We start from the raw sequence: 27,360 nt of genomic DNA, 5'->3' as shown, positions 1-27,360 counted from the left end.
GTGTGGTATTACGTTCAATTCAGATGAGGCTGTAAATCAGCACCTTGTTCAGTTTTCGCACGAGGAATTATGAAGCTCACTGAAAGATGGCAAAAGGTTATTGAACAAAACGGGCAATACATCATTGATTGATCTTTGTTCTTTATATAAATAAATCATCTTTGAAAAACATAGACAAAATATGTCATGACTTTCCCAAAGACCCAATAGATACATGGGGATGGCTAGCAACCTCTGGCAGCCACTTCCACACTTTAGTAGTCAGTGAGATAGTACTTTAGCAAGGCAAGTCTCTGAAGGAGAATGCCCTTTTCCTTGCTGAACATATCCCGAGAACACTGCCTGAGGGAAATGTTCACTCCTGTCTTTGATTTCAATGAGCATGGACTTCCTATATGGAAGAATCTTTTTAGCTTTTTCCCCCTTTCATTGGCAGTCCATTGGCCACTGATGTTGATTGGCTTCTCTTGGTGGGGTCTCTTATGTTGCAAATGACAAACAGCAACAAAACTACATATGGGTTTAAGCTACAAAAAACAGAGAGATGAAAACTTTCTTCCTACAGTCACACTTCCCAACTTCTTCAGCAAGGTCTGCTTCTCCAAGGTCTTGATTTGGAATGTGCCCTCTGAGAATTTTACATTTCCAAAATGCTGCTAAATTGCCCTATGCATTTATTCCTCCCTTAGACTCTTCATGAAGATAGCCCTGGCTTTCAGTCTCATAGCAACTCTTCTCAAGGTAATGGACCAAAAGTCATTTCCACTTGGAAGTCCAGTCCTTCTAAATGAATCATACAGCATGGTTTTTACCTCCCTTTTGTCAGAGTAACCCTAAGAAGGTGATATTCTGATCATGTTCTTAAAATTTCTCCTAATGGTTATTATTTTATTCCATTTCCCCAGAATTCTTTACCAAAAATTGACCTTTTTTAAGAGGAATGACATTTTGCTCGTTATTTTCATATACTTTTATCTCATTCACCTTGACATATAGCCTTTAACAATTAAAGTACACTAACATATAAAGCACTAATTTAGCCCAATACCATGAGGTTTACATGCGACAGGTGTGCAGGGGAAAGGTTAGGCATGAGAGATGCTTTTCTTCTAGCGAGTTCGTTGAGCCCATTCTTGTAGCCTTTAGATCATGGCATTTGTTTGGAGTAGCCTTCAGAGGAAAAGACCTGAAACTTGGGAGGTCATTGAAGAATCAAAAACAAATGAGCCCTGGATAATTTTTTAACACAGCCAGACCTTTTGTTAATTCTTAATAGGCCACTTTAATATTGTGCTTTGTTCTAATATAGACACCTTGGTCTCAGTGTTCTTAAGGTTCTACATATCAGTTATTTGGTGTCTTCTCTAGTGGACACCACCCCCTGGGAACTCTACCACCAGCAGTATATTACACTGGGAGCTTCCTCACCAGGATACATTCTCTGTAGCTTCCACTTCTCCTACCCCTTATTCCTACATGGTCTGCTCTTTAATCTTTGATACTTAATACCTCCTGTTCAGTGATTACAGTATCCTGATTTCATATCCCTCCTGGTCCATCCTAAACCCCATAAGCAGTCACTGCAAAAATTCCTTCTAGAATCTTTCTCCCCTCAACTTTTCTCCAGGCCTAAAGAGTCTTCTACCTGGGGCCACATCTACTGCTTACTTTCTTTCCTTCCATCCCCAGGCTGCTCAACACTGCTAGGAAAAGCTAGGATAGCATCTTGAATTCTTTGTGCTTATCTTCCTTGACTTCTTTCTTTCTTTGTGATTCTTCGGTCACAAAGGATTTCCATAATATCCCTTATTTAGTTTTATAACCTTGGTCACTGTTTTGTGCCTTCTCTTTCTTTCTCATGTGTGTAGTCTCTCCCTAGACTCTTTTTCTCTCTCCATCCTTCTCCTCTGCACGCTGATGCTAAATTAATCATACCAAAGCATTTACGTGATCATGTCACCCACTGATAAGCTTTTAATGGCCTTTCCTTACATATTATCCTGTGTCATCTCTTAAGCCTTTTACTAACCACTCCATACACTGCCTACCCCCTCTTTCCTCATTTCTCTCCTTACAAAAATACCAAACTACCAGCTGGATTATTTACCACTTCCTGACTATAGGTTATCTTCTCCCACCTCTTGACTTTTACTGATGCCATTTAATTTGCTTGGAATTCCCTTTATCCTACTCAGTCTATCCTGTATCAAATGCTACCCACACATTGACATCTTTCCTAATCATGCCAGAGAGAAATGATGTGAATCTATACAGCAAGGTATCATAGAATACATTCCTTATATCCCTTTGACCAGCCAGTCGCCACGTCTATGGAAGATAAGAATATCTTTGCATCCTAAGTGTATTTGTGTGCCAGTGTGTTGAGAGTGAGTTGGGGCAGGGAGGAATCAGTCCCATACATCTACTCATTGTCATAAAGTACAAGCTAATGGTAGTTACAGATATCCTTAAAATTTCAGCTGCTCAACACAATGTCAGTTTAGTTTTTACTCTGGTCACTGCCCAGTGTAGGCTTCTTTCCTTAGTAGGTGACCTTCCCCTTGGGGGATCCAGGATCCTTCTGACCTATGGCTCTGCCCTTGACTAGATCCTGAAAATGCTCCTAATTCAGGCAGTAGATGGGGAAAAGGCCTGGGAAAGCATACCTATTGCTTAACTATTTCATCAAAGAAGTAATGTAAATTGCTTCCATTCACTTTCTATTAGGCAGAATCCAGCCACATGTTCACTTTAAACTGCAATGAAATCTGGGAAACATTGTCTACGTTGAAACTCAGGAGGAAAAGAATGTGATTTGGATGAACACAGCAGTCTTTGTCACAGTCTTCACTTCTGGTTATCAAATATCCATCCCTCTAATACACAGGACACAACTGTTTCTCTCCAACAGAATCCATCCAAACTTGCATCCAATCGCTGCACCCAGATCCCAGTCCATCGGCTCAGAGGGTTCTCAGTGATGTGCAGTCCACTCCGACAAGCATGGGTGGTTGGGCAGCCTCCACTCACAAATACACTTACTATCCAATGTTAGAGTTAGGGAAGATAATTGCAATGAAAAGGGAGAGGGAATAGTCGCTTCACTGTTTCATGGCACTTATGAAACCCTACGGCACAGAATGAGGAGGCTTCTACTGTGAGGGGCCTGAAAGCTCTTCAGTTAGTCCCTAAACCTGCCCTTTGGGAAATAAATACACTTCCTGTTTTTCTCCACGAACCTTAGCTTCACCTTCCGGGAGGTTCTTTCTTCCCATCGTCCTCCTTGGCCCCATCTGAAGTGAGTGATGACAAGCTTGTCCTTTTGGTGAGCTATCCAGGGTTCATGGCCGTTTCTGCAGCACACAAGCTGGGGCACTGCAACTACTCTTCCAACTACTGCCTGAATGAAAAGCGCTTCATGGACCTCTGCACAGCAGATCCAGAAGTCAGGAGGATCCTGGCTCTCTGAAGCAGAGGGTCACTTACCAAGGAAGAGGCCTACACAGGAACTTGATGAATAAGAAATGAGCTTTCACTGTGTTGAGCAGCTGAAATTTTAGGGTTAGAGACTTGAACACTCATAGACTTTTGTTTTTTAGTTCAGGCTTATAATTTCTTTGGCAGTACAGTTATCTCAAAAAAAAAATCATGCTTCTATCCCATTTGCTCTTGTCAGTTCCATCTGCTTGTAACCACACCCGAAGTCCTTTCCTAAACATGATTCTCCAGTCTGATGTTCTTCTTTGTTCTGTGGCCTCTCCCTCATGATTTATTAGTGACTGTCTTGAGGCTATTTGAAACAATATACTTGGATGGGGATGGAATACCCTATTGGTGCCACCGTTTGCCACCTGAGTTGCTCTGAACATGGAGGTACTTTGTAAATTGAGAAGTCTTGCTGGCCTTTTCATTCTCAGAACCCTTTTTGCTTTCATCTCTTAGTGTTTCATGGCCAGAAGCAGTTGGCTTCTCTAAACTTATAAAACTGTTTGTCTTTGGGATTTCTCATTCTCTTCAGTTTCTGCTTGAGAACCATTCAATTCTTGTTCGAGCTCACCTCTTTCTTGTATTATCTTACTAACGGCAGCCACAGTGTGTGCTGCACCCCAATTACTCTCTTCCTGTCCACTTCCTCAGGTGTGTGGTCTGCCTTCCAAGGTAATTCAGACCACAGCTTTACCAGATATTGTGCAATGTTGTAACAGGGCGCGCTAGCTTGCTATGTTTGTTTCTTGCTATTTGACGTTATGGGAGTAAACTTTTTTTATGGCAGTACCCCACTTCTAGTACCAATTTCTTTACTGATCCATAGAGGCTAACTGCTGGATCAAACAACCACCATATCCCAATGGCTTAATTATTTCCTATTCAACTTACAATCCAATGTGGGTGATTCTGACTATGTGCTTATTCAGGCACATAGAGTTAAGTCATTGGTTCAAGGTCATATAACTGGTAAATAGAGGCATCAAGATTTGAACCCAGGCAGGTGGGTGCCAGAGTCTTACCCACTTTCATATCAAGTAATCAGCTTTGAGATACAGCCGTTCTGATTTGCATCTTTAGAGATATATTGCTTACAATTTGCCATTGTCAGCCTTTTGTTCCATGTCAAAGCATTCTTATCTGTCACCCTCTTGATCATAACAAATATTGATGGACTCTCAGTATTTCAGAGCATGTGCTGAGAGATTGTGTAGCATCGAAGATACAGAATCTCTTTAAATATAGCAAAACCTGCCACATTCTTTTTAAACAGCATCTTAATTTGTAACCTTTTTTTTTTTAACCACATTGTACTTTTTCCCCAAAACAGCTAAATTAAATGGTTTATGTTGATCTCCTGGGTTTTTTGTTTCCATCTAGCAATGTCCTTTTATACAAAGAGAGGCTATGGGGTAACTTTACATTTGGTAAGGTTATTTTTAAAGACAAGCAAGGGAAGCTTTGACCTGTGGGCCCTCATTAGAGCTCTTTATTTCCCATGTGGTGGAATTGGTGCCTAAGGGCTTCTGAAAAACAGCCTTTCATTTCTGTAGAAGAGAATCTTCCAGGATATGCCATGAACAAATGCTCTTTCGAATTTTGTTTCTTTGCTCATTACTTAAGTACAAATGTACTGCATTTGAAGGGGTAAGGAAGGGCCAGGTTTCCCCACAAGGGGATTGTGAGGCGCTCGGAACACCAGATGTAATCATCAGAGAAGCTCATCACTGCAGGCTGTCACGTCTCGCAGTGGGAGTCATGGACTGGTCTGCTTGCTAACTACCCCTGATCTATGACTGAAGCTGTTCTTCCTTTAAAAATAAATTTTGTCCTTTTGTACCCCATGTGTTTCTCAGCCTCAGGAACATCTCATGGATTTAGGCTCATCTTGTCTTATTGTAGTAATGTTAGCACCAGGTTCTGAATAATCAGCCCATGTCTGCTGCTGTTGATTCATCTGTTCCTTCTGAAATCGAGCTCAATGCTCTAGCCTGATTGGCTCCTTGAGGTTAGTAGAGAATATTTCGGCAGGACTTTGAAAATGAATCCCTGCCCCCAAGGTATAAGGACCTCAGTGGACAATAAAGGATTCCTTCATGTTGGGGTGGTGACAAGTGTCGGTCCAACCTTCCAAGTCCAAATAGACCTGTACCTGATCTTAGGGTGACAAATCATCTGCTCACTCGCGCACACGCAGCAAGCCTCTTCACCTGTGACAGTGCTAGGAAGAGATCCACAGGTACCACGTAATCAGTCAGTCATTTCCGTGCAGGCAATCTTCCAGTGATGTACTGAGAACATCCTCAGAGACATCGAAGTACATAGTTTTTACTTACTACACCAATGATGGATGGGCTGACGTGTTTAGACCAAGTGAAAGGATAGAGTTCATTCTTATGGGGACATCAACATAAAGTTCTTCTAGACAGTTACAGCACTACTTAGAAACATGCGGCTTCAGTGGAATGAATATTCCCCCAGGGACCCTCAAAGTTTGGACTCACAGCAGCAAACAGGAAGCACTTTTGTTTGTGCAGAAGGAAGACCCAGGGTCTTCTTATCATAATATCTCAATGATTTATATTTAATGTATGTTCCCTCCACCTCCTCTAAAGGAACACACACACACACACACACACACACACACACACAATGAGAACTGAATTGAGACTTGTTGGCATGCGACAAGACTCAGTCTATGGCTCCTAGTATGTACTGAAGAGCAAGCACTGTGCCGTCGACAGGTAGTGATTGTGGAGAGAACTAACAGGATACCCAGGGAGAAGAGGCTGAGAAGAATACACTTTTTGCTGGAAGAGTTAAGAACAAGCTTCTCATGAGAAAATGTGGGAGACTGTTGAAAAGGGACCAGAAGAATGGAGAAGTGTTAAGACTCCACTTTCTTAGTTTCTGAACTGAACTTTTGCTCGCAGCAGGTGAACGAAGGCTCCCTCCTACACTGAGATTTCCTTCCCTGCTGCTGTGCAGTCTGTTAAGTAAACAGAGATTTTATACTGAGAAAGGAACATTTCTCTATTTTGGCTGAGTTGTTATTTTTAAAGCTTTATTCTCCAAACATTTCCCCCTATTTTTGTTTATTTTTTCACAAGAAAGAAAACGTGCTACTTAAAAAAAAAAAAAGAAAGAAATTCAACTACAGGACAAGAAAAACTCAGTTCTAGGTTGCACTTCCTGATTCTGGTCAACTCACCCTTTGGTGGGACCAGCATCTCATCCCCCTTTCGAGAAACATAGTTTTTTAAGTTTCTCTTCTGCCTGTGTAGAGCTTTCACGCACGCAGATTTCCACAGTGAAAGCAAAATATATTCTGGTAATTGTTTTCTGGATATTTCAGGTAAAGGGCTGATCTCTCCCATGACATCGATGGTTCTATCTGTTTATCAATATATCTATAGCTAATGGTTAAATATAGCGCTACTGTGCACCACACAACATTCTAAGCACTTTATATAAAAATTCATTTACCTTTATCTGAGAATACTAAGACAATTGATTCCATATTGATGTGGGTTAAACCTGGGGAGGCTGATATTACCTGTAAGAGACTTTCTATGCCTTTCCGGGGAGATGTGTCTCCTTGTATTGCACCTGTCTTCATCCTTGTTTGTCTCTGTTTTGGTGTCTTTATAACAAGGACCATGGCCTTCTTCTCTTTATCCTAATGTCTAACACAAAGCCTGATATATAATGGGCCCTCACAAAGCCTGATATATAATGGGCCCTCAATAAGTCGCGTGCGTGTGTGCGTGTGTGTGTGTGTGTGTGTGTGTGTGTGTGGTTTTGTCTTTTAATTGTCTTAAGGCTTATGATCAAACAATTTACAATTTTGTGCTGATGGTCTATTCCCTGCTTTAATCCTTCTAGTGAGTTGGCAAAAGCACCATTAGCAATCATATGTATACAGTTCTACAGTTGCGTTTTTGAACAGCTGTTTGAAAGACAATCCTAAATAATCCGAGTTAGTCTGATTTAGGAAAGAATTCACAAGCAAAGTTTGCTACTATCTTTTCATGCTGAATTTTAAAAGCATCTGACTATAGATCATCTATAAAATGTGAGAAGTGTTAAATATTTTTTATTTGTATTATACATAAACCAAACAAAAATGCCTTTTATTAAGTAAAAGGCAACAGTTTAGAACAGAGAATTGTAATTAAATTGGCATAGTTAGGACCAAAAAGATAAAGTGGATACTGCCACTTTATTTTTAGTCCTTTGTCTTTTATCAGACTAATGAACACAGCCTGAAACACAATTGAGTCTGGATGTTCTATAAGACTGTGAAAGGAATTCCTCAGTATTTAACATACTAATATAACCATTTATAAAAATCTAGATATAAAATCAATCTCCTACAGGTTTTCAGATGACATGTACCATCTCTGTGGAAAGTTGAACATGACTAGTCATGTTCAATCATGTGTTTAGAAGAGGGAAAACAGGGACAGCATTTGCTGAACCAAAATTACCATCGAAGTTCAAAAAGCTGATCATATTCATTTAGCCACAAGCCAATCTTATTTAAATTAGGACTGCCCAAAAGAAATGGAATATCAACCATTCATGATCTGGATTCTGGTATATGAGATCAATTTAAATATGGTACACATAAAAAACAAGTCCTGAGACATTTCTGTATTCTGATAAATAAGTCAGTGGCCAACTAATATTCCTTAGTAGCCTTTTTGAGATACGCTACCAAGTCTGTCCTTTCTGTGGTCTTCTTAAAATGCCAGTAAAGATCATTTTTGTTCCAGGGATGTACTTCTTGGGGTTCTCCAAATACTCCATCAGTGTCTCCTCTCCCCTGGTGATGCCTTTGTTCTTGTTGGCATCTGTCTAAGAAAATCCAGGGGCCTGACCTATCTTTTGCCCAAACAGACCATGGAGATTTGGCCCAGTCTTGTTTGCCTCCCCTTCCCACAGTATGGCACTGGACGCTCTTCTGCACACAAATCTTCTTGCCCTCCACAACATCACCTTCTTTTTTTAAAACTTATAGACACAGACAATAGTTTAGTGGTTACCAGAGGGTAAGGGGGAAGGAGGGTGGTTAAAGGGGGTCAAATATATGGTGATGGAAGGAGAACTGACTCTGGGTGATGAACACACAATGTGATATATAGATGTTGTATTACAGAATTGTACACCTGAAGTCTATGTAACTTTACTAACCATTGTCACACCAATAAACTTTAATTTTTAAAAAAATCACCCAATTTTAAATCACTCTTTTGTCGTGCTGGGTACAGTCTCACACTCGCAAGCTGGAGATCCTGCTCTCCTCAATAAATCTTTTTGAATGAATTAAAGTGAAGCAAGTCAGGAAGACAAACAAAATCTTATTGTTGGAATTCTTTCCTCTGGTGTAGGTGGCATACGTTGACTTAGCAGTTTTGAGTCCTAATTCTCTCATTTGGAAAACAGGAAAATAATACTAACTTTAGAAGGCAGTTGTAAGAAGTAAATGAATTTATCCAAAGTACCTAGCATATTTCAAGTCAGTGTGTAAAAGTTGGTTTATCCCATAAAGGTGTTAAGAAAACTGACTACTGCCTGGGAAAAATACTAAGCTGATTCCCTGTTCACATTTTACACCAAAGTAAATCCCAAATGATGGTTGTACAACTCTGTGACGATACTAAAACCCATTGAATTGTATACTTTAAATAGGTAAATTATATGATGTACAATTATATCTCAGTATAGTTGTTATAAAAATAAATCCCAGAAGAGCAAAGATTTAAACATAAAAACATGGAAGTATACTAGAAGGAAACCTAAGATAGCTTTTATATGTTATTGGAAGGGAGAATGACCTTTTCAAGAAAGATATACTATTCTAAAGCCATAAATGAAAAGTTTGATAAGTGTGATTATGAATTAATGAAATGTTTTGCAGAAAAAAATAGCAGAAACAAAATCAAAAGAAAGACATAATGACCCATTAGAAAAGCACATAGAAAGCACATAGGGAAAACAGCTAATTACTATAATATGTAAAGAGCACTTAAGAATCAATGTGCACTAATACCCAACAGAAAAATATGGGCAAAGGGCAAGAGTAGACCTCTCAAAGAAGGAGCTTATACCAATATATTCTCCTATCAGCGGATTATTGGTACAAGCTCTTTGGAAACAATAGTTGAACTATTTGTCAAAATTAAAAATACGTAAGTTCTCTGACATAACAATTCTACGTCTAAAAATCTATTCTATAGCTATGAGCATATGTGTGCCCAAGGACATAAACATAAGGATAGTCATTGCATGGGCTGTTTGTAACAACAGCAAAATAATTGAAATCAAACTAAATGTCAATCAACAAAAACGTGGTTAAAGAAATTACAGCATTTTGTTTGGTAAAAAACTATGCTGGTATTAAAAACCTCTCTAAGATACACTAATTAAAAACAAAACAGGGGCCGGCCAAGTGGCTCATTGGTTGGGAGCTGGCTTGGGACGCCAGAGGGCCCCGGTTCAGATCCCACATATGAGGGCCAGTGACACTGTCCTCTACAGCTAAGATGCTGAACAACAGCTCAACCTGGAGCTGGGCTGCCGTGAGTCGTCGGCGACGGCGTAGGCTGCAGCCCCTGTGGCAGTGGGTTGCCATGGGCTACCGTGTGTAGCCAGCAGCCAGCGTGAGCGGCCAGCAGCCGCCGTGAGCGGCCGTCCAGAAGCCGGCGACTGATCTGCCTCGCCCGGGAAGAGCGCAATGATGGTGCCAACTTGGGCCAGTGAAGCAATGTCCTCCACAACTAGACTGAAGAACAAAAGGACAGCAACTTGTCTGTTCCCATCCCCCCAATTCCCCAATAAAAATCTGTAAAAAAAACAACAAGGTACTGGACAATATGTTTAGTGTTCACATTTTAAATTTGTATTTATTTCACAAATAGATGTTTGCATATATGCCTACAATATTTTAACTTCTTCCTGTCCACCTCAAACACATCACGCCCCAAATTCAGCTGTGAACAAAAAGGTGAATGAGCTCTTCTCATATGTATCATCTTATTTAATTTCTGCAACAACTCTATGCAAAAGATGCTAACACAGTTCTTTCCTTTAAAAACATTACATGTTATGAATTACATATCATGTTACAAATGTTAAATCCTCGATGCCAAGGTTTTGTTGTACAGGGAAGAAGCCTAAGCTTCTTATAATGATGGAGGACATTCTTCATCCCCTTTTCCTTCTTTCCCAGATTAACTCTGTCACCTTCCAGCACACTGCTCCATATTCTTTCACATTGCTCTTCCTTTCCATGTTTAGGACCCTCTTCCAATGATGCTTTCACACCTCTGCTCAATGAGATTCTACATTTTCTTAAATGGTAGGCTCAAATGCCACCCACAATGCAAATCCTAACCTGTCATCCTCGGCAACATCCATGGTCCCACCCAGCCAAAGATCACAGTTTTCAGTTTTTCCTCTACTGCAAAAACATGTTTTACAAGTCTATCAGACTTGATTATATTATTTCAAGGCCATGAGCATATTGAGAGTAGAGGCCTTGTTTTTAGTACCATAACTACCACAATGTCTAGAATATAGTAGCAGATCAATAAATATTCATTAGAAAAAAATCATTTACCCGAATCTTTATCATTTTTGATTACCCATGGGTTAAAGAACTCTACATTTATCATGGCAGACTTGGGATTGAACAATACGTCTCTCCTAGGAATTTGAAGTGAAATGTTTTATTATTGGAAACTCTGTTTTTGCCTTGCCTTTTAGCATTCCAACGAATGTTCATGCTCTATAAAGAGAATGGGGTACAGTTTTTTGTTATAGATTTGGATCCAGTTTTTATGAATGTGAACCTTATCTTCTGGAAGCTTCTCTGTCCTTTAATACTCTTTTTTTTTTTTTGTATCTTCACAGGAACCAGGGGAAATGTGTAGAAGGCATGGTGGAGATCTTTGACATGTTGCTGGCTACGTCATCTCGGTTCCGCATGATGAATCTCCAGGGAGAAGAGTTTGTGTGCCTCAAATCCATCATTTTGCTTAATTCTGGTGGGTTCATAACGTGGGAGAATTTAATGTTGGGCTACTGAAAGAAATACTTATTTTTATTTTCAACCAGATACAAGCTACCCACTACAAAGGCATAACCATAAATTGAAAGAAACAACTGATAGACATTTAAAATAGCCTACCTTCCTTGTAGACGACTTATGGAGGTGGGACAGCACTAGTCAAGTATGAGGAATGAAAAACTAAAATTAGACATTGAATCAAATGGCCTTTTTGTCAAAATATTTGCATCCCTTCTGATACCGGGGATGTTGTTATTAAGGTAGTGCATGTATCTGGACGTAGGTCTGTTGATAGTTAGCAAGTAGACCAAGCAATCCTGTTAAGAAATAGTAACCAATTCCAAGCTCCAGATCATAAGGAAAGAGGGTTACTTGGGACAGACCATGTTTCTGGTCAAAACTGATTAGTTGAAAAAATATCATTGGCTCAGAGATAGAAAAACCACGTTCTAAAACTGAGGAACATGGAATGCGGTAGAATGGTCCAGCTGAAAGAGCAGTTTCCATTTGGTCTTGGTGTCTAATTCAACTGTCCCCTCTTATTTATTCATTTGAGAGATCTTAGCTGAGAGCAGCATCTGTTTTTGTTTTTGGGGTTTTTTTTTATTTATTTTTGAGTGAGTGAGGTTGGCTGTTGTATAAAGAGTTACTCCAGTTCACCCAGATGGAAATTATGGCTCAGCCTGAATTAGCACCGTGCCTCCTCTCAGCCCCCTCAATATTTGGATCTAAGGACTAGATCGCCCGTCTGTGGGACCTGAAACTTAACAAGTGGGTGTCAGCTGCACAGTAGACACCCTTCACCTGGACATTTACCCCCATCCCCAGCCCTACTCCATGCCTCAAACCTCTTTCTGACATAGACATCGAAGCCCTAGGCCTTATTTAAATTTAGCTTCTTACACCATCAGGTACTATCTCAAATTCCCAATAGTTGAACAATTGTTGGTATTGATCGCATATATAGAGAATCGGCACTTCTCTTTTCAGATATTTTGTTTCTTCCTGATGAACGCCAGTCCCTTCCCGACACCCCTGGCATTTTCCCACTTCTCTTTCCCACCAGCATAGTAACCTATATCACTGAATGGTCATCACAGTAATCTTTCTCACTTATAAACAGATAAATGGAAATCTGTGCTATTCCTCTAGACAAGGACCGAATTATAGAATGAAGTTACATGAAAAATAATGCGATCTGCACTATGGAAGTGATTACGACTCCATTCAAGTTTCTGGTTCTACTCACATGCATTGTGCTTTTCATTTTAGCCACTTGTCCTATACATGGAAGGGTCCAGACCCCTTAATGGCTCTTTATTGGATGAGAGTTCTGGGAGCAGTGCCACTCGGCTGCACGGTGCCAGGTCCTGAACCTGCTCCTTCTTCGGTGAAGGGCTGGTACATGCTGATGGTTTTCATGTGGGCAATCTGTTAACTTCAGGGAAAGCAGGCCTATCAACTGTTTGGAATTTCCCCCCTCTTTTACCAGGAAATAATACCCAGACTGGAAATGAAATTAGCTGGGAAGTGTACATCAACAGAAGTAAATGCCCTGATCTTAGTAACTAAAAATATTTTCTTCAGATCCATTCTGCCTTTTCTTGCATTATTGTTCTGTTCCTATGACTGGGTGTTTTTGTTTTTAATATTATGTAAAAAAGAAAAAAAAAGGCCAGACCTTCATCATCAAAATATTGGATTCAGAGACCCAGGGTTTTTAAACCCCAAAGGAAAAAAAAAAACTTTCAGCTCTCACAAGAAAGTCTTTTATTAAGGACTGGCACCAGAATCTCAAAACAGTATTTCCCACTGCAGGGTTTGGACCTCCACCTGACTCCTCCTCACACTAGCTTAACTTTCCTACTCTATCCTCGTTTTTTCTCCTCGTTCTCAGGACCTGCCATGGTCTCCTTGTACTTGAAAGGTTGGAACCCTATTTTTGAAATACAAGGCACTGTGTACTGATGGAGTTTACAGTTGTCTTTTTCATGAGATAGTAGGGTGGCAGCTTGTCTTTTCTGTCAAAGACGGTGCTGCTGGCTCGAGAGCAGTCACAAGAGTGAAGCTGCCTCTCAACCTGCAAAAACGGAAATCACTTTTTCACTCCCAAAGTGAGCTGTGTTTTGGAAGAGCAGATCTGCTGCTGAGCACAGCCCCTAGGGTCTCATATTGTTCCTGAAAAACAGAATCCAAGAGAAGGGGATCCTGAAACAGAATGGCATGGGATTAGAGCCTTTTCCAGAGTGGGGAAAAAAAAAAAAAGCAGTCATATGAGGGTTACCATCATCACCTCTCATGAGACAACTTACAAAGTGACTCTAATTCCAGGAATCTCTGACAGGAGCCAAGCTGTAAATAATTCAGGAAACCTGAGCTAGGAGATCCATGTTTGATCCCCAGGAAACAAGACCTCAGCGAATGAAAGAACCTTGGGTTGTTGTGTTGAGCCTCCTCAACAAAGTCTGAGGAGGGTGTGTTTACGTTGGCCTTAACTTTGGGCACAGGAACACCAGGGATTGAAAGGTTGTTGTGAGGATCTGCTAGGAACGTCTTTCTGGAAGTCTTGAGAGGGTCTCCGAAATGCCAAAGTTTCCAAGGGAAGCCCTCTTCCCAGCTGTTTGGGAGTGGGAGGTATTCGCCATGATTTCTGTGTCACGTAGAATAGTTTATCACTTTGCTTGCAAAAGCCTGGAATCATCCATAGGACAAACTCTGTTTGTTTTTCCACTCCCCACCAAAGGACAGAGGCGTTCCTGGTTAATCCAAGAATGCTTTGGCAAAATCAATGCCAGCTTCAAGGCATTCTGAGAACTAGCTGGACAGAGCTCAAGAGCAGGGCAAATGAGAACAGAGCAGATGAGCTCAAGGCCAAAAGCTGTGCGGGAGCAGCAGTGGGAGAGGGGGATGAGGAGGGACCCGGAGCTAAAAGGGGCCCAGGAAGGAGGCTCTGCGCCTGTTTACAGTATTCCTTCTACCCAACATGACTTCAGCGCTTCTTTATAACGCCCATATATCTCATTCTTCCAGGCTCATCTCAAATCTCGTCTCATTCAGGAAATCTTGTTACTTACTACCTACGGCCATAATGAGCTTTCCTTCTCTTGAGTATTTTAGTGTTTAGAGTCAGTACCATACAGTCTAGCATTTGGTCAGTTAGTTGCCTGATTTCATTCATATATTCAATAATTTCATTCACTTATCCAATATTTCATCACTTATTGAATTCCCACTATACACCGTATGCCAAATACACAAAACTGAATGACACTGTTTTTTGGTTTTGCTTTTTTCAATTTTTAACTTTAACCTGAATTGTTTCTCTATGCATGTATGTCTTAATTTCCCTGTAAACCATTAATGTATTTTTTTCTTTTTTTTTGTATTCCTCATGGCATTTGGCCTGTGAACTGCCAACAAATCCTATGCCATTTGGTCATTTGCTAGATGCTTATATGCAGGACATGACCAGGAGGGCCTGGAAAGTCCTCTTTTTCCCAGTGGTATTTCTACTGTTATAAAACATGTCATCCTTTTCAGTGTGCTCTAGATCTAGATAATATCAAACTATTCAGTGGGGAAAAAAGAATGCCCATCTCCTTGGGTTATTGTGAGCTAAAGGGGAAATTGTATATAAAGTGCATAATGCAGTTCATGGAACATAGACCCTCAATCAATGACAGCTCTCATCATCATTCATGGGACTCTCTGGCTTAAATGGAGTCAGTTCATGCCTTTTTTCAATATAATTAAGTGCTTTTAGTTTAAAGGCCCCTGCTAGGCTTAAAAAAGATGAGGAGGCTCCAGTGTAGTAATAACAATAGAGATTGTGACTGTTCCCCTGAGACTTTGTTCTTTTGCATTTATTTATATTGAGAGAAATTTTAGAGCAAGGTTTGTCTCATGGATACTAATTGATGGTTACATGAACCTTGATATTGACCGACCTCAGTGAAAACCGTGGTGAGCCTCTGCCAATCACCGTGTTCTTGTCTATCACTTCACTGCTTCTCATCACCCCCCCATATGTGATCCTCATGAGCCCCTCAGAATCCACTCCCATCCCGAACACTACCCCTTTAGTAAATGTTTTTCAAGACTCAGAAAATTTCACAAGTCAAAGCTTAATATGTAGAAATCTATAATCTCTAGAAAAATGTGCGGTTTGGCCTTCAAATTCCATTTAATACTTATTTCTATTCCTTCTCTGAACCCCTTTCTGACCACAATTCTTTCTATTCCCCAGTAATCCCGAGGAGCCTCATATACTTCACTTCCTGGTAACTTTATCCAACTAGCTCCCTGGAGAGCCCGCAGACCCCTGACTCAGCACCTCCATTTTCTCTGCTAATAGGACTAGTACATCCTTTCTCGTCCTGACTCACAAGCCACTCGTCACCTGAAGTCCTCTCTGTGCCTGCCGGACCCCTGCTTTTCCTTCAGCAGGCCCATCTGTTGCTCCTGAAAAGTCTTATTCTCTAGAAATGTTGTAGCCTTGGTTACCTGTTCATCCCAAACTGATCTTCAGACAACATTTCTCTTTCAGTTGATGGGGTGATAAAGAGGAGTAAAGAGTGCCAAACCACAGGGCGTAAAGTTACAGGAAAACAAGATTCCAGAGAGCATTATGGCAACGTCTCTAAAGTGTGTCCCCTGGTGTCATCTACAGGAAAGAGGACGTGAGATGGCGAACAGTAACATGTACACTAAACAAAAACATAAAGACAGTGCCAGCTGCTGTCTGTCATCTAGTTCTGCTATGTTTATAATGGCGTATCTTGTCATCTTGGTGCCTTGACGGAAACATACAATGCTGGAGCTGGTGACACCCGCTTGTTTTATGTGTTCAGCAGAGGCTACACTCTGGTCAGAGAAGCATTAATTTCATGATGAATTATGACAAGCTCTCATCACAAAGAATATTCCTTTGTCCAGAGCTGACTTCTTTGCACTCTCTCCATTAATTATTAGACAATGATTTAGAGCATTTATATTTTTAAGTTTAGAAATAAGACAATAATTCAGAGTCCTCATATTTAGATGAAAGAACATTATAAAAACATTGACTGTAAACATAAGGATTATGAATCCTCATCAGTGGAAGGTTTCTGACAGGACTCGGCCTTGGAAATTGCAAATAGGCACATTGTCAAGTATGCCCATCGATGTCACAGTGGAGAAGGTTTAATTATATTATCTCTGGAGTTCTTTGTGATGCCAAGCTTCCTCTCCAGGGAGCCTGCTTATTGTCATTATTTTGAGATAAGTGGCACTTCGTGGTTATTAAGTGGTTCATTGTCTGCTTCTTTTTGGCTGACTTGATCCTGTAGGCAGTGATTCAACTCTAGGAGCTTTTCCCTGCTACCAACTTCTGGTGTGACCTGAAATATGCCTCATGAGATTTGTTAATTTCCTAAAAACTTGGTGTGGCATGGGCTTTGTCATCAGAGAGGCCTGGCATTCAAGAGAGGCAACTCTGCCACCCACTTGGGGTGGGGAGATGCCCCCTTATAAGCTGCTTCCATGAGCCTCCTGTAAAATGGAAATATGATACCTAACTCACAGAATTGTTGTGACTATTGAAAGAATAGTCACATACTTCCTGTCACGTAATAGATGCACATAACTGTTAATTTGCTTTAACCATGCTCTCGGAATACAAAAATCCTGGCTTTTGTCCCTATGAAAGACATTCCTATGATCTTAGCCAATGATAAATTTCTTCCTGGCAATTCTGACGTAAGATTTCACTCCTCCCATTTGGAGTTAAAAAATTGTTTTTTCATGACAAAGAGGTCCTTCTGGTAAGAGAGTAGCTTAAGGCCCCGGACAGGGGCATGGGGTCCTGCACTGTAGAGACCACTTGGAGCTTCTAAGGAGCTAGGGGAATCAACCAAGTGTCTGTAGCCTAGGGAAGACTTGGGGAATTCTGTATGTGATTTCCTGGGAGGGGCAAAGACAGCAGCTCTTGGGGAAGTAGAAATTTTTGCAACATTCTGGATATCAGGAGCAGTTTTCCTTTCTTGTTGAGAACCTCAGGGTGAGGGGCAGCTGCTTATCATTCTGTGTTCTCAAGAGCACGGACAAAGGGGGAAGCCACTTTTAGGTCCTTGATTCACTGACCATGTTGACTCACCTTCACCAGGGTCTAGAAGTTATGCAAATAGGTATTCTTAAATTTGAATAATATATGAGCCCATTTTTTAGAAAAATGCCACAGACTCCCCCAGTGCTGACTTACAATGTTCTCTGTATTATAATGTTGCTTAAATGTTAATAACCATGTTTATTATTTAAGTGGACAACAGAGTATAAATTCCATGTTTGTAATGCTAATAGAAATGCAAAACCAAAACAAATTCACCATATGCAAATTAAAACACAAACTGATAATAATATTTTGGCAGAACTTGAGTTGCGTCTGTACCATGCCCAGGGCACACCTCTGGTCTGTCTGCTGGTCTACCAGACTCAGTTCTCCCACCACTTACCTGCATTCAGAACAATCCCAAAACCTTTGTTTGCATAGCATATTGTGGCCTTATCTGGCTTTGGCAAGAACACATCATTTATTTCTGTGCCATATTTACTTATCTGAGATACTTAAAATATAACTGTTAGAGTTGAAGGCAATCAAAAGCATGGGTGAGACATATGTTACTTAGAAAAGGTTATATGGATTACCTAGATGAGTGTGTCTCAGTACTCCACACATTTCATTCACCTGGGGCAAGGGGGTTGTCTCATGTGGGGGTCCACCTCTAGAGATTCTGATGTTATTGGTTCAGAGCAGGGCCTGAATGTCAGTATTTGTTTAAAGCTCCCTCAAAGCTTCAAATCTCGGGCCCGCCGAGTGGCGCGTTGGTTAAGAGCTGGCTTGGAACCCTGGCTCTGAGCAGCAAGGCCCCAATTCAGATCCCACGTGAGGGCCAGTGACACTGCCCTCTACAGCTAAGATGGTGAACAACAGCTCGACCTGGAGCTGGGCTGCCGTGAGTTGCCGGCGACGGCGTAGGCTGCAGTGGAGCTGCAGTGGGCTGCCATAAGCTACCATGAGTGGCTGGCAGCCAGCGTGAGCAGCCTGCAGCTGGTGTGAGCTGCTGAGAGCCACTGTGAATGGCCGTCCAGAGACCAGCGACTGATCTGCCTCACCCGGGAAGAGCACAATGATAATACCAACATGGGCCAGTGAAGCAACGTCCTCCACAACTAGACTGAAGAACAAAAGGACAGCAACTTGTCTGTTCCCCTTCCCCCAATTCCCCAGCGCTGTTCCCCTCCCCCAGTTCCCCAATAAAATCTTAAAAAAAAAAGATTCAAATCTCAATAGGATTGAGAACCATTGATTTAATGAATGCAGGACATTCTGATATTAATGTCTTAATGACATTTTTAGAATATCATTACGATAAAAGCACAAAAATTTTAAATTCTAAGAGAAAACTGAAGGACCGTTAAGAATCCTTCTTTAAAACTCAGGAGCATGGGGAACCTAGTTTGAGAACTACTAGTGTAGATGATGAAATGTCAGCTAAACTAAATAGCTCTCTAGTATATTATAAAACTAAGCATTCTGCAGATGCTGAGGGAACATCTGCTCGCGCTCAGAACTGTGCCCAGCACTGAAGGCACACAAATGTGCAAGATCTTTTTCTGTCACACACTGGGTTGGGCAGGGACACAGATAGCTAACCAATTGCTTCAATGTCATGAGATAAGGGCTGCGATAAAGGTAGGCACTGAGTGTCTCAGAGACACTACAATAGGGTCTTTATAAGAGGACTGCTTCAGCTGAATCTTCAGGATGGGTAGGACTTAGCTGGAGTTGGAGGAAAGGCAAGGGGGAAAGTTCTGACTTCACCATCAAACTAGCCGTGAGGGTCTCATCAAGCCACTGAAGGTGTCTTCACTGGTTTCCTCAAATGGAAGCAATAGTTCTATATAGTCTTATTAAGTGAATAGATTTGTAACGACATAACAAAATAGTGTAAAATATAAGCTGTCACCATTACTGTTACAGCCTGGTTTGTCTTTGTTTTTGTTTTTGTTTTCTTCAGGGAAAATATTTAGCAGTCAAATAGCCTACCAAGATGTTGGTATCAAGACCTCCCTGTTCTATTCAAAGGGCTAGAACTATACTCAGGCCCTCTATTTGGAAAGGCCTTGGATGGCCTTCTTCTGCCCTCGTGCCTGGCACACTGAATTATAATCTACAAGTGTGTTGACCCTTGAACCAAAGAAAACCATGGGAAAACAACATCTTACCAATTTTTTTTTTAGCTCAGAAGTGAAGTAAAGTATTGTTTTTTAATGTTTTTTTTTCCCCACAAGATACTCATGGAACAAGTAAAAGCCATAATAGAATGTGTATGGTTTCCTGAAACATTTAAGGGGAACATTAAACTGAACTGTCAAGTTTTAAGTTCAAGCCGAATATCCATGCACTTAGTTCAAAGACCAACCTTGGGGCCTAAGCTTTCACGCGTGGCCCCATGGCTATGTCCAACTACTTCTCTTGGGTTGAAAGAAAGATGGAGAAACAAACGCCCTGCTCCGATTCCCATCTTCTCCTGCCCCTCCCATGGCGTCCCTGAGCGCGGCCTGAGCTCAGCATCCTTCAACTTCCCCCAGAGGGCATGCCGTGACTTTTGTACACGGAGGTTCCTCCAGCTCCATTTTCTGAGTTTTCACTTTATATCTACTTTTTAGGTTTTATTTTTCTTCTGGCATATAAAAAAAGACAGCACTACCCCACTGAACTGAGGGATGCCCATGGCTTTCTAAGCTACTATTAGCCTAACTATCATGTGTTGAGGATTTCCTATTTTCCAGGCATTGTGTTAGGTGCTGGAAATGCAAAGTTGCCTTATGGGGACTTTTCTATGAAATGGGACAGTAGTAGTTCCTGCGTGTGGTCCACATGAGATGAGGTGTCTGGCCTGTTCCCTGGAGCCTAGGGGCTGCTCCATCCAGGTGACTCAGTGGTCATCATAAAAGTTATAATAGTAGGAGTGATTGGGAAGGCAGTGCCCACCTCCAGGACTTCATGGTCTGAAGATACAGACAGATATAAAAAGAGAGTTAGTCTCTTTAAAAAGAAAGTTGTGATTATGCAATGTATGCTCAATTTACATGATTTAAGGATAATATATATATATTATTAAGTAAATAAAGAACAACTTGAAGTTAACCAGCTATATGGACATTTTGAAGTATCTTACTGCAATGCAATATAGGGGTTAACAGCCAGAGACTCTAGTTCCAAGTTCAAATCCCCTTTCTGCTACTTCTCTGAATTGTAATACTTTGGACATGTTGATTAAACCTTTTGTGCTCTGTTTCCTGGTCCATGAAACAGAGAATATGATAATGCCTACTTGTTAGTATGAGTTAGCTATTAGAACAATGCCTACTTAGATTGATTCTTAGTTCGTGCCAGGTACTATTTTTTTTCTTTTCATCCTGTATGTTTATATATTCATATTTATACTTATGAATTTTAATTAAGATTATACACATGTACTTTCTTTAAAAATAAGATTTTAGGGCAGGCTGAGTGGCTCAGTTGGTTAAGAGCTTGCTCAAGAGTTTGAGCTCTGAGCAACAGTGGTTCGATGCCCGGCCCGAGCTGAGCTGCCGCTGAGCTGCCAACAGGTGGCAGGATGGCTCAGCTAAAAATAAATAAATAAATAAATAAGATTTTAAATTGCCACAAAATCATTTGTGAAGATATAACATCATGTATATATCTTTTGCCCACTTTTGATTATTACTTTGGATATGTTTCTAGAAGTGGATTTGGTTGGTAAAAGGGTATACATATCTTTAAGGCTCTTGATACATATTGCCTATTGCTCCGAAAAGCTTTATCAAATTACGTTCACATAAACGTAACCTTACCATGCGAAGTGGAAGATGGAGGTGGCAGCATAGTGCCAAAAAGTCAGAGAAAGCAGAGAGCTTGCTCTCACCCAGCTACTGCCTTCAGCTGTGAAAGGCCCACAGTGAGGAATTTCTACACAGGCCATATTATAAACATCACATTGTAAACACCCGAAGCTCTTTTGGAGCAAATTATCATCTGAGAATTTTGTGTTATTTTATTATCTGTATAAGGGCTTGTTACATTAATTTTAAGTTTTATGACTTGTATAGACACTGTGCTGGTGAACTGCTCTTATTCCAAACAGTCAGGGCCCACAAAGGGTTGGCATTTTATCTTACATTCTGCCTTTGGTCTGTTGGCCAATGAGTTTTTTAAAAAGTGATATTTACAAAGAGACAAGAGGTTGAATGGCAGGAAGTGCACCTCCCTTTAAAAACTCATCTAGGGAGGGACAACCTGGCTCCTCCAATGATGGGTTCTGGAGCTTTGTATGATTGACATGACCTCTCCTAGTCAATAATGAGCTAGGAGGAAGCAGCTTACCATGTGACTCCATTACCCCTCCAGCCATGCCCTTCTCTAGTGATCAAGGAGCTGCTGGTTCAAAGAGTGCCCTGTTTAATCCAACTGAGACCCCCCAGGATCAAGTACAGTCTCATCTCCAGATTCCTGCAACTGGAGGCAGACAGACACTGGGCTTCATAGTCCAGCTCAGAACAACTGTCGGCTCCCAGGGTGGCTGAACAGGCCCTTCAGAAAGGGACTGGCAGGAGTGGTTCTTTTTTAAAATTAGCATCAACAAGAGTGATGAGTTAAACCCAGAGTGTAAAGTTCATTTTCACCTTCACAGGTGAGGCACCTGCCCTTTCTCTTCATATTGCACATGGCACTCTTTGAAGGAGGTAACATAAACTTCACAGTCAGTGAAAGCCAAATACTCAGCACCTTCTAGTAAAACCTAAGGTTGTGTTTTCTTTGCATTCCAACTTGTAAGTCCTTTGGGGACAATGTATTGTCAGTCTTTGAAGTCGATCTTTTGTGCTTAAATATGTAGCTTAGGTTGTTGATGACGTATCAGAGGTATTTCAGCTAAGAAAATTATTCTCAGAAGGTTTAGTAACAAATTTGTGAGCTCTACTTCCTGCCAAAATGGCAAGCCTTGAGAAGTTTCAGTAATGTAAACAGCCTTCAGGATGATAGAAATATTAGGAAAATAGTAATAATTAGTATTCCCACAGCAGGCTCCTTATTCCTTGGAATATTCACTCACCAGCTACCTTTGTCTCTCAGTAGTCCCGGCATGGACAAAGCTCGTGAAATAAGAGGAATGAGATGGATTTCAATTTTGTATTTTTAATAGCATTTTCCTCCACCAGATTATGAAAGTCATATATGCCCAAGGCAGAGAACTTGGAAAATACAGAAAACCACCAAGAAAAATAATGTCCCAAGGAATCATAATTTCACCACATAAAAGTAATCATTGTTAACATTTTGTTGAAAGTTCTTAATTAAAGAGACATATAGGTGATGGTTGTGTATACCAGCACCCCTTTCTCCACATCATCTTGTACTCCGTTTTGAAAAGCTGGACTGCTGCTGACTCATTACAGGAAAACTATTAGTTTTCTCAAATATCTCGGGTGGGGAGTCCATTGGCAGTCATTTCTAGTTCCTCACAAACCTTGAAGTTAGGAAACTCTCTGTGTAGCTTCTGAGCTCTGGCCCAGTTGTGAGGTATATTTGGGTTCTAGTTCTAGCTCTGCCACTTACTTACTGATGACAGGGGGACCTCGGCCAAGTCCAGCCAGCCTAGCTGCCCTGCCTGAAACCCCCCCCAGCTCAAGCATCCGCTGCCCCCCGGTTCCTTAACCTCTCTGAGCCTGTTTCCCAATGATTCAAATATTTGCAGTGTTTCAGCAGAGGTGTTGTTTTTACATTAAAATTTTTAAATTTTAGTTATTTATCAATAAACTATTTTTTTAGAGCAGTAGTTTTACGTTCACAGCAAAACTGAGTGAAAGGTACAGAGGTTCCCGTGTATCTTTTCCTCCTCGCTGCCTCACGCCCAACCTCCCACACTATCAACATTCTGTACCAGAGTTGTATATTTGTTATTACAACTGATGAACATACATTTACAAACTATCATCATCCGAAGTCCATAGTTTACATTACGGGTCACTCTTGGTATTGTACCTTCTGCCAAATGTGTAATTACATGTATCTGTCATTATAGTGTCATACAGAGTAGTTTCACTGCCCTACAAATCCTCTGTGCTCTGCCCATGCATCCATTCTTCCTCCCTAACTCCTGAAAACCACTGACCTTTTTAATGTCTCTGTAGTTTTGCCTTTTCCAGAATGTTATATAGATGGAGTCTTACAGTATATAGTTTTTTCAGATTGGCTTCTTCCACTTAGTAATATGCATTTAAGATTTCTCCATGTCTTTTTAAAAAATATAATTATTTTAAAAACGTTATTGGGGAGCAATGTGTTTTTTCCAGGACACATTTGCTCCAAGTCAAGCTGTTGTCCTTCAGTCTTAGTTGTGGAGGGCGTAGCTCAGCTCCAAGTCCAGTCACCATTTTCAATCTAGTTGCGGGTGGCACAGGCCACCATCCCATGAGGGAGTCGAACCGGCAACCTTGTTGTGAAGAGCATGCACTATAACCAACTGAGCCATCCAGCCGCCCACCGGCAGCTCAGTGGTAGCTCAACTCAAGTCATTGTCTTCAATCTATAATAGTAGCGGAGGGTACCGCTCACTGGCCCATGTGGGAATTGAACTGGCAACCCTGTTGCTCAGAGCATGTGCTCTAACCAACTGAGCCACTTGGCCAGCCCTCTCCATGACTTTTGATGGCTTGGTAGCTTATTTCTTTTTAGCACTGAATAATATTCCATCATCTGGATGTACCAGTTTATTTATTCATTCACCTACTGTTGGACATCCTGGTTGCTTCCAAGTTTTTGCAGTTGTGAATAGTGGTGCAATAAACATTCACGTGCAGGTTTTTGTGTGGACATAAAAATTTCAACTCCTTTGGGTAAATACCAACGAGCATGATTGTTGGATCATATGGTAAGAGTGTGCTTAGTTTTGTGAAAATCTGCCAAATTGTCTTCCAAAGCGGCCATACCATTTTTCATCCCTGCAAGCAGTAACTGAGAGTTGCTGTTTCTCTATATCCTCACCAGCATTTCGTGTTGTCAGTGTTCCAGACTTTTCCATTCTAATAGGTGTGTAATGGTATCTTATTGCTGTTTAATTGGCAATTCCTTAATGACGTGATGGGGAGCATCTTTTCATATGCTTATTTGCCATCTGTGTATTTCTTCTTCGGTGAGGTGTGCATGCAGGTCTTTTGCCCATTTTTAAATTGGGTTGTTTGTTTTCTTATTGTTGATGTTTAAAAGTTCTCTGTATATTTTACGTAACAGTTCTTTATCAAACATGTCTTTATGCAAATATTTTCTCCCAGTCTATGGCTTATCTTCATTAGTTTTTAAACCTTTTTAGACCTTTTTTATCATTAGTTTTTAAACCTTTTTCCACTGAAGGCTTGTGATCAAGAAGGAGCCTGTGGGTCCCCAGAGGATGGGGACCATGGGCAGAGGGCGAGAGGCTGAGTGAGCAGGGGCCAGCCCCGCCCACCATTTCTCCTGGTTTAATCTGAAAAGTATGATGTCACACAGTTTATATGTGAGGGTTTCACATGAAAGTTCTTTCTTTTTTTTTTTTTTTAAAGGGTTTGGATACTCAAAATGGTTTGGAAATTACCGAATTAGATGAACTTAAGATCCCTTCTACATCCATAACTCTGGAATTCTGTATCCTCTTTTTGCAATAGAATAAAACCTTTTTCCTTTTAACGAAGAATAGATAAACCTGTCACAGTCATGTGACACTTTTTCAATACAATTTTCATTCACTGTAATGTTCATTTGAAGTGACAGAACTGATATACCTAAACACTCTATGTGCAATATACGTGCCTGCGTATCTCTGAAATTGTAATTTTTGCCATTATTTTTTTCTCAGAATAATCAGAGATAACTATCAGCCATTTCAATTCTACATCTAGGAAAATGGAGAAAACAGATCTGAATCTTTGTGGCTCTGGAGGTAAATCTGCAAATCAGAATCGAGAAGGTGTGAGCTCCACCATTAACGACCAGTGCTGAGCATCACAGAGCATTTAAACAGTGCTGTTCAATTCAGGATGACATGGACATGCACACCTAGGCCAATCAAATATTCTTAGACAGTATGTCGTTTTCTCTGGACTTGGGGTTAAATCAGATGAATGTTTAGTGATTATTTGTAAACATTTATATTCACACTAACACTGTTTATTGATTTGGCAGAGGATGGAGGAATGTCTTTCTCATTTTTTAATTCACATATTGCCTATTCCACAGAGGATTTGAAATGGCTTACTAAATCTTATGTGATGCAAAATGAGTGAAAAAATAATTGACAAAATCTGTAAAGGGGAAATAATGCGAATAAAATTTTTAAAACATCCAAGAGTCAAATTAACACACAGAAGTACATCTGTGCAGCTTCTAGGAGTGGGCCACAGATTTGGCTCTAAATTTCCTTTGCTTGGCCAAAATAAAGAGAAAAACACATTCCGTTATAAGGTTCACAGGCTTTTAATAAAAATACAATAAAATAGACCAGTTGTTCAACATAAAAATTTTCCTTCAGGGAAATCTTTACAAAGTCCATTTCTCAAAACCAGGACTTGATAAGAATTGTGCAACTGAACATTCAAAGTGTTTTATCCTCTGGTGAGAAAGCAGGGTGCAGATATTTGGGGCTGCCGGGCAGGGGAAGATCCGTGTGTTTTGATGATCAGCTTGGCAGAACATTGGTAACTACACATGGTATCCTATAGGATGAGCTCAAGCCCGCACCATTACATCAACAAGGGTGAAGGCCAAAGCCTGGGCTAAGGCACTGTAGGCAGTAGGATACATCATGTGGAACAGAGAGCATTTAAAAGCTACTTCATCTCATTACACCCTAGATCAGGAGTCTAACCTCCAACCTGCCTGTTCTGGATCAGTTTCCTCCAGAAGTGTCTGGTGCAGATGTTCAGGGGGTATTCTGCTCACTGCTGCTATGTAATAAATTACCCTAAAAATTAACAGCCAAAGGGGAAAAAAAAAAAAAAGGCTTGAATTCTGTTGGTCATGAATTGGAATAGGGCCCAGAAGGAATGGTTTGCTTCTTCTCCACAGTGTTTAGGGCCTCAGATGGGAAGACTCATCAATTAGTGGTAATTTGATAGTCGTGGGCTGCAGTCATCTTGAATTGTCTTTATGCACATGCCGGCAATGGATGCTAGCTGTTGGCTGGGACACGGGCTGGCGCTGTCAACTGGGGTGCTTATCTGTGGCTTCTCCACGGAGCCTGGGCTTCCATACAACCTGGTGTGCTATACTCATACCTCTCAGAAGGTGGCGGGGGCTCCAGAAGCAAGTGCCCCACCTGACAAGGCAGCCATTTGTCCTTTGAGCTGTATGGCCTTGTATGACAGTCCCTTAGAAGCTGTGCAGCATCACTTCCAGCCTGTTTTTTAAAAAATTATTATTATTATTATTATTATTATTATTATTATTATTATTATTACAAGCAAGCCATGGCTCCACCCAGACTCAAGGGAGTGGCATGGATTGCACAGTCCATGGCAGGAGTGCCAAGATCATGTTGTGGAGAAGCATGTCAGATGGGAGGTCTTGCTGTGGTCATCTCGGAAAAACACAGCCTGCCCCAACATGTAAGAGCTGCTTCCTGCTCTGTGTTGTTGCTCTGTTGTCCTTAAAATGCCAAGAAGGACTTCTGGGCCGGCCGAGTGGCGCGATGGTTAAGAGCTGGCTTGGGATGCCAGAGGGCCCC

General features: G+C 40.9%; 1 protein-coding gene and 1 pseudogene across 2 annotated transcripts in view; one reads left to right on the top strand and one right to left on the bottom strand.

Moving 5' to 3' along the window:
• Nucleotides 1-27,360, top strand: part of ESR1 (estrogen receptor 1) — a 245,146-nt gene that overhangs the window by 205,200 nt on the left and 12,586 nt on the right. For both annotated transcript variants that reach the window (XM_019638905.1, XM_019638906.1), the window contains exon 6: nucleotides 11,404-11,537. In XM_019638905.1, coding sequence (XP_019494450.1) covers nucleotides 11,404-11,537 — 134 coding nt within the window. The remainder of the gene's footprint in view (nucleotides 1-11,403; nucleotides 11,538-27,360) is intronic.
• On the bottom strand, nucleotides 8,171-10,892 carry LOC109380863 (cytochrome c pseudogene; annotated as a pseudogene).

The sequence above is a fragment of the Hipposideros armiger genome, unplaced genomic scaffold (genome assembly GCF_001890085.2).
Source record: "Hipposideros armiger isolate ML-2016 unplaced genomic scaffold, ASM189008v1 scaffold_41, whole genome shotgun sequence".
NCBI lineage: Eukaryota > Metazoa > Chordata > Mammalia > Chiroptera > Hipposideridae > Hipposideros > Hipposideros armiger.
Note: the sequence above shows the minus strand (reverse complement) of the source record. Positions and strands in the feature narration are given on the sequence as shown.